At 45.0% G+C, this 13,688-nt stretch overlaps 1 protein-coding gene across 1 annotated transcript in view; it reads right to left on the bottom strand.

The window, feature by feature from the left end:
- The window catches only part of LOC139054088 (F-box only protein 22-like), a 29,559-nt gene that overhangs the window by 7,081 nt on the left and 8,790 nt on the right, over positions 1-13,688 (bottom strand). The window contains exon 3 of the mRNA XM_070530616.1: positions 7,529-7,751. Coding sequence (XP_070386717.1) covers positions 7,529-7,751 — 223 coding nt within the window. The remainder of the gene's footprint in view (positions 1-7,528; positions 7,752-13,688) is intronic.

Here is a 13,688-nt window from a genome sequence, read left to right as displayed (position 1 = left end):
AAGGCTGCTTTCACATGACAAATCTCAAAACTCGGTACAAGGCAAAGTCCCACACCACACTCCTTACACCACAAGCATCTTAGCTTGCAGATTTTATTGTTGGTGTTGCTTCAGATTTTGCAATAGACAATGCACCCAACTTGTACGACATTCTTTTACTGCTGTAGATGGGATAAAGTCCACAAAATGCCATGAAGTTAGATGAGTAAGGCCTGCTACTGAAGAATGTGCACGCTTGAGGGGGCAGCAACACCATTACATGTGACTGGCAGCCACCATATTTAGGATTTCTGCTGGACGAAAGGAGTCCGTAGGCGCTTTAGCAGCCAAAGAAAGAACTCGACAGAACATCAAAATGGATTGGACAAGCCTGGCCCGTTACCGCAATTTAGAAAGGCCGCTGAAACGTGTGGACAAGAGAGGCTCATCCTTAGCACTTTTTGCCAAAAACATTTTAACAGAGTAAGACTCGTCCACGGCACTTACAAGGCTAAGTAAACTAATTTGAAGTGGTATTCACTTTACTCTCGTTCTGTATTTTTTTCATCTTGACATATTGTCAATTGGGCAGTGCAACAAAGACGTCTGGCAGAAAATCAGAAAGGTGATTGAGCTTTGAAGATTTTTGCTCAGGGCCAGGATAATGTAGTAATACTATTCCAATTATTTTCCCAGTCAGTGGTTTTGCTGGCACTACACTCAAGTCATCACAAGAACAGGCCAGCCACAAGTAGTGGATGATAAGATATGATATCATATGATAGCGGTGGTGATGAGGAATAAAATTTAAAGAAAGGAGTCCTTACATTGTACTGGCCCTGATGTAAATATAGCATCTAGAAATGTGTACAAATCTGCATCGTAAAGTTAATACAAATGAGAAAATAGAAATAGAAAATGTCAGGCTTAGTGATTGTGACTACTTGACCTGGAAGGTTTCAGTTGTTTGTGCTCTGAACTTTCCACTGACATTACATAATATGTCTGGTCTGAATGCCTTGTCATCTGATCATCTGTGCAATTGTTAACCTATGTAATCATTATCCCTTCAACTACTGGTTCCAAAATAACTCGGGCACGCACACACAACTCCTGCCATACTCAGTATACTTGTGTGTTTTCACCGTACTCCCTGCCTCTGCAGAAGCAACCTGTGCAAAAAATTGCATTGCGTAGCTGTCGTGCCATCTATGGTTACGTCATCCAAATGCACAAAAACCTCGCAAGTTAAATTGCAGGTGGAGCAAACGTCTGAGTGCTCTGTCACTCTTTCACGACAGCGCAGTCATGACAAACTAGTGTGGCAGATCCATCCACACTTTGATAGGCGAGGAGATTTATGAATACTTGAAGAATTATGAATAAAAAAGAACTGATGATGGAGAACCAGTTTCTATGTAGCATGACATGCTCACTAAGCCAACATGAGAGAAAAAAAATGGCCGAGAATGAGCATTGGCAGAGCAATCGTGACCATGACCAGTGTAACATGCCCGTCCGAACTATGACACATAAAGGAATTTGTGAACTGTTTACAAACAGTGAAATAGGAAAGAATGGTGACAAAAAAAACACTTACGGCAGCATAAAACGTCCACTGAACATGCGAAATAAACTCGGCAGAGGCTGTGTAGCAGTTGGAAAAAAAAAAAGCTTGAATTTTAAAACAATCCCCGGTGGCATATAGCAAAAATACTCATTGAGATGGATTACATCAAGAGGCAGACATTACTCACACTGTAAATCAAAACGTATAAATAACGAATTGCCAAAATTACACTAATTAACATTTAACTAATTACTAGGGGTGAGTGAATATTTAAACTTTCAAATATAAATTGAATATGAATACTTAGCTTTGAATATTGAATGATATGCATATGCACTTGTTACAATTTTGGTTATTTTAACATGTTGGAACACTGCAATTGCATTGTCAATGGTAAAAAATTACACTAGTAGACAAAAAGTTGTGTTACTGACTCATGTTAGCTTGGTAAATTGATAATTCCCACTAATTATCTGTTCTCGCCAACCTCTGCCTTATACAGCATCAAATGCCCATGAACTCGGCGACATGTGGCCCCATGCCAGCCATCCCTCATCACAAAGCTGTGCTCCCACTAAACCAAAATAAAGTGGTGCTGTAACATATGCTGTGACCGTTGCTTAGTGTAGGACCTTTAGTGTCATGCTTGTGGGTGTGCTACGTGAAGAGAATGAACATGAGATAGCACATGCAAATAAATAATCAAAACATATTGCAAATCAATAATCAAAACGCATGCAAGAAATATGTCACAACAAGATTACTAGAAAACAAGACACATAATATTTAATGTGACATAAGAGGACATAGTGCATCAAGAAACAGTGTGAGAATTTAGCAGCAAGCTCACAGTTTAAACGTCCATCATTTAACGCAGTGCGGCAATGTCGGTTCACCAGTAGAGTTTAGCGCTGTTGCTCCTGTGGATGTAAAGCCTGGTTGATAGCAAGTCTTGGTGGCAACAGCGGCAGCGACTGGCGGAGTTGGCAATGTTTTGGTACAAACACCGTCATTTTGGTATGAACACCGTATAGCAGCAGCATTCCGGGTGGTCAATTTGAAGTGGCTGGTATTCACATTCACGGCATGCCCAAACGATGCAATGTTTCGTTGAGTGCATGTAGAGGGTGGAACGCTGCTTTTGCTCAGTTACCGAATAAATCAACCAGTGTCCCTCTTTGCGCCTGGCCTCGTGCAATGATGCGGGTCAGCTTCATTCCTGCAGGTCTCTTAGCATCTGCCTGATCTGAAGTCGAACCTGTCTCTCCTCCAACAGCCATTCCTGGAACCTAAGTCATACGACACTAACCGTGATACAGTGTTTCCTTCTTTTGCATGCTTCTCCGCCAGACAACTCCGCTGAAGCACCTTTGTATTGGTCTGTTTTTTGAGGTTTGACTGTCTGGGGGCGCTCTTCAGAATTCGGTCGGGTGGCCCGATGCCACTGTTTAGCTGTTGCTTTAGGGTGCAGCATCTGGAGTCTTGTGGGGAAGTATCCAGTCACTACAATTGCCTCCCACCTAAGGAAGTTGTATGGGAGGTGCACAACTTTTCACAATTGCGCTGTCCTGATCATGCACGCTGACACAAACACACAGACATGGGCACAGATGTTCATTATCGGGTTCACTTGAGAGGTGTCCAAATAAGCATAACACAACATTCACATTTTGCATGGAAGCATATGCACATACATATCAATATGTCTTGCCTCATTTCGTGTAATGAGGCACGCGCCCTACCCGATACCCTTCATTAGAATGGACTCAGTCTAGGCTGATCTGGCCATAACCCTGTTACCGACTGCTTCGACGCAGAACTGTGCTGGGGATCATCTTTCTGCTTCGCTATCAGATCAACAGGGTTCACATGCAAAATATTAACTTGACACCACGAGAGGCCAAGCAAAAAGCCATTCCTGTGACAACGGCGACTGCCATCTTTATGGTGGTTTTCTTGGAAGCGATATTGCAGGTACCATCCACCATGGATACCGACCGGTTGTTCAACTCAGCTACATCATTCTGCTGCAGTCAGCTTTTTGCACGCCAGAGAATCATGCAGCCTCTTCCAGCCAGGGCCAAGAGTAGAAGCATCTCATGCACCCTCAACATTTCCCACAACCACGTCAAAAAGCGGATCCTCTATGCAAAACACCGTTAATCTGCTGGTGAGAAATGGGGATCTGATGTCTACTTTCGCCTGAGCCAGACACATGACCAAGTGGTCTAGAAAGCAAATGGTATGGCTCTTTCCAGCGAGTTTGTCTTCAGGCACCAGCCAGCACTTGATTTTCACTGAAGTACATCCAGTGTACCGTAATAAAACTACGCTATGTCTCCCAAACATGCCATCTGCTGTTGGAATTCTGTTCAGTGCCGATTTCGTTTTTTTTTCCGTTTTACATCTCCACTTGAGTGCCACTGGAAACAGCCTTTTCTTTCAAATGCACATAATCCATTTGCAACGATGAGCACAATGCTTGGCCACTTCTGCCCTCGTCAAAAGGACAGGCTCCTGCCATGTGGCCGCTCCTACGACATTTTGGGCAGGGAGCCCTCTTTTGAATAGGTGGTCTAGTTTTCGACCAACAGTCTGCTGCCCTATGCCCTAGCTTGTTGCAAAGGAAAGAGTGTATCTTTCCCTTTGCACTTTGCCCGTCTGGGACCCTAGCTTGCCCTGCACACTTTCTGATTCCATGTCCTCTTTGCTCTTTTCAAGGGGTCATCGTACCCTGAGCTTCGAGGTAGTGGTCTGCAGGCACAGCGAACTTGTGCAGATCTCTGCGTAGGTAGTCATAGGTACTCCCTGTCTTAAACATTTGCTGCCAGTGTTCGAAGTATACCGTGAGAGGACAAGCAAACTGTGTCCCTGTCTTAGAGTTTTCCGCTCTGGCCATCTCGAAACTTCGTTCTGTACCCTTCCTCATTGTATCGTAAACGCTGTAGGAGGGTTTGCTTCATCTTAGCATAGCACATGGCATCGTCAGCCGCCATATGACCCACACTGCTTAGCGCTTCTTCAGTTAAGCATAAATTGAGACATAACACCCATTTACTTCTTTGCCATCCTTGACTATTGGCCACTCGATTTCAACTTGGTGGATACACGCGTTAACCTTGTCTTTTCCCCTGTTGAACGGGAGAATGAGCTTGTGCTGGCTTTGGTAACCTTGCAAGGAATTTGATATCGGAACGGTGATAGTTGTTGGATCACTGCCAGTCGCTGGAGCTAACTTTGTCGCTGGAGCCAGTCTTGCCCCCAACGCCCCCACCCTAGTTGTGAATAGTAGCTCAGCAAACCAATTACAAAATAATTAATTACTCAACCTCCCTAATGAAATGATCTCCACAAAGAAATGGCCCTCAGTCCCCAGTGGCTGCGGAGCAGCTGACCAAGGCGGCGGTCAGACTTGCAACGCAGCAGATTGTCAAAACTGATCAACAAGGCAAAACTAAGTGATATTCGAAACTATAATGTGAGAAAGACAAGAAGCCGTAAAAAATGGACGGAGCCTGAAATCAGTGAGAAGGAAACTTGGCATAGGACAAACCAAGATGTATGCACTGAAAGATAAGCAGGGTAATATCATCAGAAATCTCGAAGGTATAGTAAAGCAGCGGAGGAATCCTATACTGACCAGTACAATATCCAGAGGAGTCAGGATACCTCCATTAGAAACAGTAATGAACAGGTTACAGAGGCTCCTTCTATAACTAGCAATGAAGTTAGAAGGGCCTTGCAAAATATGAAACGAGGAAGAGCGGCAGGAGAAGATGAAATAACAGTCGATTTAATCAAAGATGGAGGAGACATAATGTATGGAAAACCGACGGCTCTTTATACGAAGTGTCTACCAACTGCAAGGGTCCCAGAAAACTGGAAGAATGCAAACATTATACTAATCCACAAAAAGGGCGACATTAAAGAACGAAAAATTATAGGCCCATTAGCTTACTCCCAGTATTATATAAAATATTTACCAAAATAATCTCCAACAGAATAAGGACAACACTGGAATTTAGTCAACCAAGGGAGCAGACTGGCTTCAGGAAAGGTTACTCTACAATGGATCACATCCATTTCATTAACCAGGTTATCGAGAAATCCGCAAAGTACAATAAACCTCTCTATATGGCTTTCATAGATTACGAAAAAGCATTTGATTCAATAGAGATACCAGCAGTCATAAAGGCATTACGTAATCAAGGAGTACAGACCGCTTACGTAAATACCATAGAAAATATCTAGAGAGATTCCACAGCCACCTTAATTCTACACAAGAAAAGTAGGAAGATACCTATAACGAAAGGAGTCAGACAAGGAGACACAATCTCTCCAATGCTATTCACTGCGTGCTTAGAAGAAGTATTCAAGCTATTAAACTGGGAAGGCTTAGCAGTAAAGATCGACAACGAATACCTCAACAACCTTCGGTTTGCCGATGACATTGTTCTAATCAGCAACAATGCAGATGAGTTACAACAAATGATTGAGGACCTTAACAGGGAAAGTGTAAGAGTGGGACTGAAGATTAATATGCAGAAGACAAAGATAATGATAAATAACCCGGCAAGGGAACAAGATTTCAAAATCGCAGGTCAGCCTCTAGAGTCTGGGAGGAGTACGTTTACCTAGGTCAACTAATCACAGGGAACACGGACCATGAGAAGGAAATTCACAGAAGAATAAAAATGGGTTGGATCGCACACGGCTCACATCGTGAGCTCCTAAATGGGAGCTTACCGTTATCATTGAAAAGGAAAGTATACAATCAGTGCATTTTACCGCTGCTGACATACGGCGCAGAGACTTGGAGGCTGACAAAGAAGCTTGAGAACAAGTTAAGGACCGCGCAAAAAGCGATGGAACGAAGGTTACTAGGCATAACTTTAGGAGACAGAAAGAGAGCAGTTTGGATCTGAGAGCAAACGGGCATAGACGATATTCTAATAGACATTAAGAGAAAAAAATGGCGCTAGGCAGGTCATGTAATGCGCAGACTAGATAATCGTTCGACCATTAGGATAACAGAATGGGAACCAAGAAAAGGGAAGCGCAGTAGAGGACGGCAGAAGACTAGATGGAGAGACGATATTAGGAAGTTTGCTGGTGCTATTTGGAGTCGGTTGGCGCAGGACAGGCCTTCATCCTGCAGTGGACATGAATAGGATGATGATGATGAATTAAGCTTTTACTTGTACAATACTTCCTTGTGTTTTCTGTACAAATATACTCACCATAGCCAGAAATAAACATGAAAAAGTTGTTCAAAGTTTCTTTGATGTGGAACTGAGTTTCAGCATTACAGGACGACGCTGACTTCTTCAGAGCTGGAAAATTTCCCTGAAGGCCCGTTTTTGGCATTTTATTTGCAGAAAATTGCAGTTACTGCATATGGGACAATATGCCGACAATGATGCCAATGCGATTTTTCTTGTAGCTGACCTTAAGAATGCCTATGCTGAGATTTGACATGTTTTGCAATGCTATGTTTGACCGAAAAACAATGCTAGACACATGGGCATGCTCCAGTTGTCTTTGATAAGATGAACTGACTCCCTATACCATGGATTAACCTAGCTCATCTTTAGTAGCAGTTCAAAACATGTGGACTCATCCATGGAGCTATGTCTATGCCATCAAGAGCAAAAGTCTGGACACTGTAGCTGCTGAAAACAATGAAAATTTGTAGCCAAACTATACAAACAGTCTCAAATATTATGAAGCAGTGTACCACATTTGGGCTACTAATACAGCGCACCTGCCAATTCTAGGCTGAACACGTGAGGTAAAAGAAAATTTTGTCTCGTTTCTTTTTTTTTTCCGTTATTACTCCTGCGGTGTGCACACTTCTGCACCAGGTGGTACATCAGCCAGGTGTTAGCCTTAAATGGTGCAGGCCCACAATTCCAGTTTGCAGGTTTTAATTGTGGATACAAGTATATGAACATCATAAAGTGCAAAGGATGTCCTCACCAGTCACTAGGTCTGTTCTCAGGGCTGACGTGATCCCTGCGCACCAAGAAAGGTTGCGCACGAACGCCCTCAGGCAGCCTGGCTGGGAGCAGCATTCCAGAGACACCTTCACCACGTTCCAGCTCAATAGGGCACCCAGAGGCATTGGTGCCGATGACTCCTCCAGCAGTTCCAAGCAGCAGGAAACATGGGGGTGGCAGGAGACTTGCTACACGCTGAGTCACTGCATCAAAAAGCTGCCTTAAGAGAGAAGTACATGATACCAGAAATGCAGACAACTGGTCAAAAAAACAAAAACGCATACTTGTCCAAAAGGCAAAGCACTGACAGCAATGACAATGTATTAGACTATTACATGAAGTAAGGCTTTTATTATAGCTTTATGGGCACTGTAAATTGCATAAACATTCACTTACTAACTAAACATGGCATGGTGTCAAATGGCCAAAAATACACAGGAACAGAGCTCACTTGATGACTGGCAGCACTTGCGGTCACAACACTGCCGTGATGAGGAGTGCCGGCAGTGGGGAGTGCACATGCTTGTCCCAAAGCAGACATTTCGTGTTACAGTTCCCTTCATCATTTTAATTGTGTCACGCCTCCAATACTCAGTAGATCACGTCGCCTCCAACCCTGAGTGTGCACCTAACACGGTTCAAAGCCAACCCTGCTTGCTGTGCTCGCATCAAAGCATCAACCATTGTTTGATAGAATGGCAGCCTTCATTTACTTTACTACTTTGACTAGCTTCCCTTCTACCACATTCCTCTGCTTCTGCTAACGTTTGAGTTTACTTAGTAGCCTCCTGACCTGGTTCACTAGTTGTTCCCTTTCCTGCTCTAGGTGGGCTATTGCCTCTTGCCATCTCAAACTGAATTTCTTCCAAAGTTAGGGGACGCTCACACTCCGTACAAAGCACGCTAGCGCTCTTCTTCCCCATAATCCTGTTCTAACGTCATTGCATAAATATAGCATTACCTCTAGGAAAAAGATTGCTGAAACCTAGACCACGATTTTGCAGCAATGCCTTTTCCCGGGGCTAATGCCTTTCATGCTCTTTGCATTCGTCAGTGGTCAAGAGACGCTCCACCCCAAGTGGAGTGTTGAACGTGGCCACTCACAAACGCAAAAAGTGTCGAAAGGCATTAGCATCGGGAAAAGGCATCGCTACAGTATTGCGGCCCTACTTCAATGAGAGAGAGAAAGGGAGAGAGAAGCTGGAAACCATAAAGAAAAAAAACATTTAGAAGGCAATGCAGCCCCCAGCTGTAGTTGATGAAATACAAAGTCTTCCTGGGCAAGTTCAGGGTGAGAGAGGGGCGAAGTCGCTGTGTACCACACTTTATTGTGTCACTCCCCATGTGAGGAAAGTAGGATCAACGGACTTCAATTATTTTAACTTCACTATCTTCGGGATTTGCTCACATTTTGCCGTATGATGACGTGTTAAATTCATTTTAAATCATTTCGGGATTTAACATGTCAAAACTATGTTTCAAGTACGAGGCACACCGTTAATGGGAAAAAAGCATCCATGGCATCATGTGGACGTATTCTGAAACGTTCGCCGCGGCGAAGTTTCGCACTGGCCACGCCTCCGCCGTTGCGGCGCGCGCTGAATGGCTGCTTTGACAAAACCGGAAATTCACTTGCGCCACCTGAATTTCCGGTTTTGTCAAAGCAGCCATTCAGAGCGCGCCGCAACGGCGCAGGCGTGGCCAGTGCGATACTTCGCCGCGGCGAACGTTTCAGAATACGTCCCATGGTTACAGTATCAGGCTTCTGTGTTAGATGTCCTCTTTTCGAATCTGGCTGTCAGACAATTTTATTCATTGTTATTTTATTTTTTTAATCAGAATTTCGCCATGATGGCATAACAGTGAATGTGATGGCTCCATGTTAGTATATTACACAAAGAAAGGCTCCTCCTAGTTTTAGTGGCAGTATGAATTGCAGTAAACATATACTGCCTAAGTAAACAGGGGTGGTGTGAGATGCATAGACACACATGAACAGAAAGAACTCGATGACTGCAAGCAGCATTGGCTACAACTACAGGGTCTTGTCTTGTTGGCATTGTCGCCTTGTGTCGACCTCACATTCCCATACTGCGTTTTTTTATTATTATTATTCATTTATACAGGTACCTCACGGGTTCCATATTGGAACATTGTGTGTGCGAGGGAGTACATATTTTTGTTCTACAACGAGCGATTAAGACAATATAAAATAGAAGAAAAGAATTACAAACTCTTGGTTGCACCAAATGCAAAATAAAAACAGAAATGAACATTTATACAATATTAAGGAAAACACATAAGGTTATGGATCTGGGAATGACAGACTCTTGGTTGTAAGAAATACAAAGCGTACGCAGAAATCAAACATCATACAATGTTAAGGAGGACTCATAAGGTTATGGACCTTTATAAACAGGTGTACCTAGCCAACAATATATTTCTAGTGCTGAAGAAAAAGTGCCTCCAGCAGTTTCCTAAAGTTTTCGGTACCTTGATTGTTGGCAATATTACCTGGAAGATTATTCCACGTTACAATGGCACGTGGCAATGCAGATGTGTTAAATGCATTAGTGTGACCATAGAGACACTGAAAACTGAGATTATTATGCAAATGATGGAAACAGCAATGAAGAGCGTTGTTTGCTGTTGATGATTGTGTGCTGCAGACAGATAAGCAAAATGTTTCTGCACGACTAGAAAGAAGGAAGTGATAGCGACTGTTTGATTCTAGTCATGCTGGAATGCCTGCTATAGTCTCTGACGATGAAATGTGCGGCACAATTTTGAACTAATTCTGAACATCAGATTAGATAGGCTTGTTCGGGTGACCATATGGGAGATGCATATCGAGTTTAGGATGTACTAATGTTTGGTAGGCGAGCTTCTGCATGGAAACTCAAGGCTGCCACAATGTGTGCGTGTGCTTCGCGATTCTGAACTGCAAGGTTTTAAATGTTGTTGCTTAGCCTCGCAACCCCCTGTTGCCGCCGCCCCATGTCTGGGCATATCCTGCAATGAGTTGCAGCGTGTGCTGCACACACGACAGCAAATAGTTTCTACACCTGGACTAACGGAATGGTTATTGCATGTATGCGGGCCCTCCTTGCTTCAGTGTGATCAGCTAAGAGCTTCTCAGCTGGCGTTCTGGTAATTAACATGCGGAAGCATGTTTGCGCAAAGTGAGGGATACCGTGTTTCACTGCAGAAACCCTGCATCAACCGGTACTACCAGGGCTACTACATGTGGGAAAATGCAGGGTTCGCATAGCTGTGTTGCAATTTGTTCCAGCAAGCAAAGCTGTCTAATCTGAAACCTTAGAATACAACTGCTACTGTGCGCCAGTCTGTGCGATTAAAACACAAACCACGCCAGACATATTTCGCCACCTTGCGTTCAAATTCTGACACAACAACAATGAAAGATTGCATGGAGTGTTCATATAATTGGTATCGCAAAAACATGCCACGTACCTCAACGTGCTGGCTTGCATGTAGGAAATGCTTAAAGATGTTCTATTCTGCGTGCTGGTTCATGCACCCATGGTCTAATGGTTAGAGCATCCTGCTGCCGTGCTGGGGGTCCTCTGTTTGAATTGTGCTGTGTGACAGCATTATGTATGTTTATTTATTAACATATATATTGTAAAGGTGTTTATTAGCCACCAGCGGTTTGGTCGACCGTCAGTGCAGGGCACGGACTCTCAGCATGAGCGGTGTTCCATGAGTACAGCGCTGGGGAGCTTGACCCTCTAGAAAGCACTGGAGAGGATGGCCCACCATAGTGTTCCTGTTCTTCATTACCATTACCCCCAGGGACGAAAAGGGAGCCGTCCAGCAACCTAAGAGCTCCTCACTATGAGTGGATCATAGTACGGCTTGAGGCGTTTGATGCTGACAATGTCTCATTCACGACGGCACATGTCCGAACATGGCTCGATGGGTTCGATCACATAGCTAATGGGGAGGCGCGCTGAATGATGCGGTATGACCCTTCATACTTGGGCAGTAGTTTTGAAGAGAGCCCAGGTGCAGCGGAAGGAATGGAAAGCCACACGGGCGCTCCAGGAAAGAAGGTGGGGGCAGAGGTGGTGTCACCGCAAATGCTCTTCTGGTGCTCTTGGTAATTGAAGGTAAAGGCCCGTGCGAGATCGTGGCACTCTTCAGCATGTCTTGCCGTGGCAGAAACTAACGCACATTCAGATGCATCCAGCCGGTATGGTAAAATGGTGTCGATGGTGTGCGACGGGTGCCTACCATACAGTAAGAAAAGGGGCGAAAAGCTGGTGGTGCTCCAATTAGCGGTGTTGTACGCATAGGTTACAAAGGGCAGAATCACGTCCCAGTTTGTGTGGTCGGAGGCGACATACATTGCAAGCATGTTGCCAAGCGTGCGGTTGAAGCATTCTCTAAAGCCACTGGTTTGATGATGGTGCGCCGTAGTTGTGGGATGAACAACGTGACACTCTTTAAGAATGGCTTCAACTACTTCGGATAGGAAGACATGTCCACAATCACTGAGCAGTTTTTCAGGTGGTCCATGATGCAGGATGGATTGATGAGGCAGGAAGGAGGCAACATCACGCACTGTAGCTACCGGAAGGACGGCAGTTTCGGCGTATCACGTGAGGTGGTCAACCGCCACAATGGCCCAGAGGCTTCCAGCCAATGTCAGGGGAAGGGACCCATACAAATCCATGCTGATGGGCCGAAATGGCCGGGAAAGGCAAGGTAAAGGTTGCAGACTGGCTGGCGTGAGGAGGGGTGGAGATTTCCGGTGCTGACAATCAGGACAAGAGCGAACGAACCTCTGAATGTTGCTGTACATCCCTCGCCAGTAGTACCACTGTTGAAGGTGCTGATAAGTTTTGAAAACTCCCAAGTGTGCACACTGCGGATCGGCACGGAAAGCTGCGTATATGTTGGAACGGAGACTGCAAGGTACTACTAATAACCACTGGTGCCCGTTGGGGTTTTAATTGTGTCAGTGAAGCAGGTTGTTGCAAATGGTGAAATGGTGAGCTTGATGACGCAGCGTGGAAGTGGTTGGTGGTGCTGATGAACCAGGAAGCAAGTCTATCTAAAGAGAGGTAATCCAATGATCCTTACACTGCTCAGATGTGATGGTGGTAAGGTAAAGCGAAGAAATGGTAAAGTGCGATAGTGAGCAGCAGACATTGTCATCAGGCAAGGGAAAGCGCAAAAGGGCGTTGATGTCAGGGTGCTGGCATCCGCAGCAGTACAGCACGCGCATACTGTAGTCCTGCAGGTGAAGTGCCCATCGGGCAAGATGGCCTGAGGGATCTTTCAAGGACGACAGCCAACATGGTACACAGTGGTCCATGACTACATCAAATGGACGGCCTTACAAATAAGGCCTGAACTTGGTGAGAGCCCAGATGATGGCCAGGCATTCTTTTTCTGTCACAGTGTAATGGGTCTCAGCTTTCGTAAGCGTACGACTTGCATAAGCCCCGAAATATTCAGGAAGCCCCTGTTTGTGCTGGGCAAGAACAGCGCCGAGGCCAACATCGCTGGCATTTGTGTGCACCTCGGTAGTAGCTGTTGGGCCGTAATGGCGCAAAATTGGGGGAGACGTTAGCAAACGACACAGCTTTGTGAAGGCCTCGTCGCACTTGGACAACCACGAAATGAGGGGCCGGTTGCTTCTAATTAGCTTCGTCAGGGGCAATATCGATGATGGTGGCGTCTGAAGTAGGAACACAGACCAATGAAACTGCATAATTCTTTGACGGACGCTGGTTTAGGGGATTCGGCAACAGCTTGAAGTAGGACGGGATCGGGGAGAATTCCAGTCTTGGATATGACGTAACCTAAAATTGTCAGCTGCCGAGCAGCAAATCGGCACTTCTTGAGGTTTAGTTGTAGCCCTGCGTTTGTTAAACACACTAAAACAGATCGGAGCCGTTGAAGGTGCATGGGGAAGTCAGGAGCAAAAACAACAACGCCGTCAAGATAGCACAAGCACGTGTGCCATTTCAAGCCGCACAGAACTGAGTCCATCATGCGCTAAAATGTTGCGGGTGCATTACAAAGTCCAAAAGGTATAACGTTAAATTTGTATAAGCCGTTGGATGTGACAAATGCTGTCTTCAGCCGATCGGCGCCTGCCGTGGGTA

This window comes from Dermacentor albipictus, chromosome 1, assembly GCF_038994185.2.
Source record: "Dermacentor albipictus isolate Rhodes 1998 colony chromosome 1, USDA_Dalb.pri_finalv2, whole genome shotgun sequence".
NCBI classification, from domain to species: Eukaryota; Metazoa; Arthropoda; class Arachnida; order Ixodida; family Ixodidae; genus Dermacentor; species Dermacentor albipictus.
The sequence above is the reverse complement of the archived record's forward strand: the minus strand, read 5'-3'. Positions and strand labels throughout refer to the sequence as shown.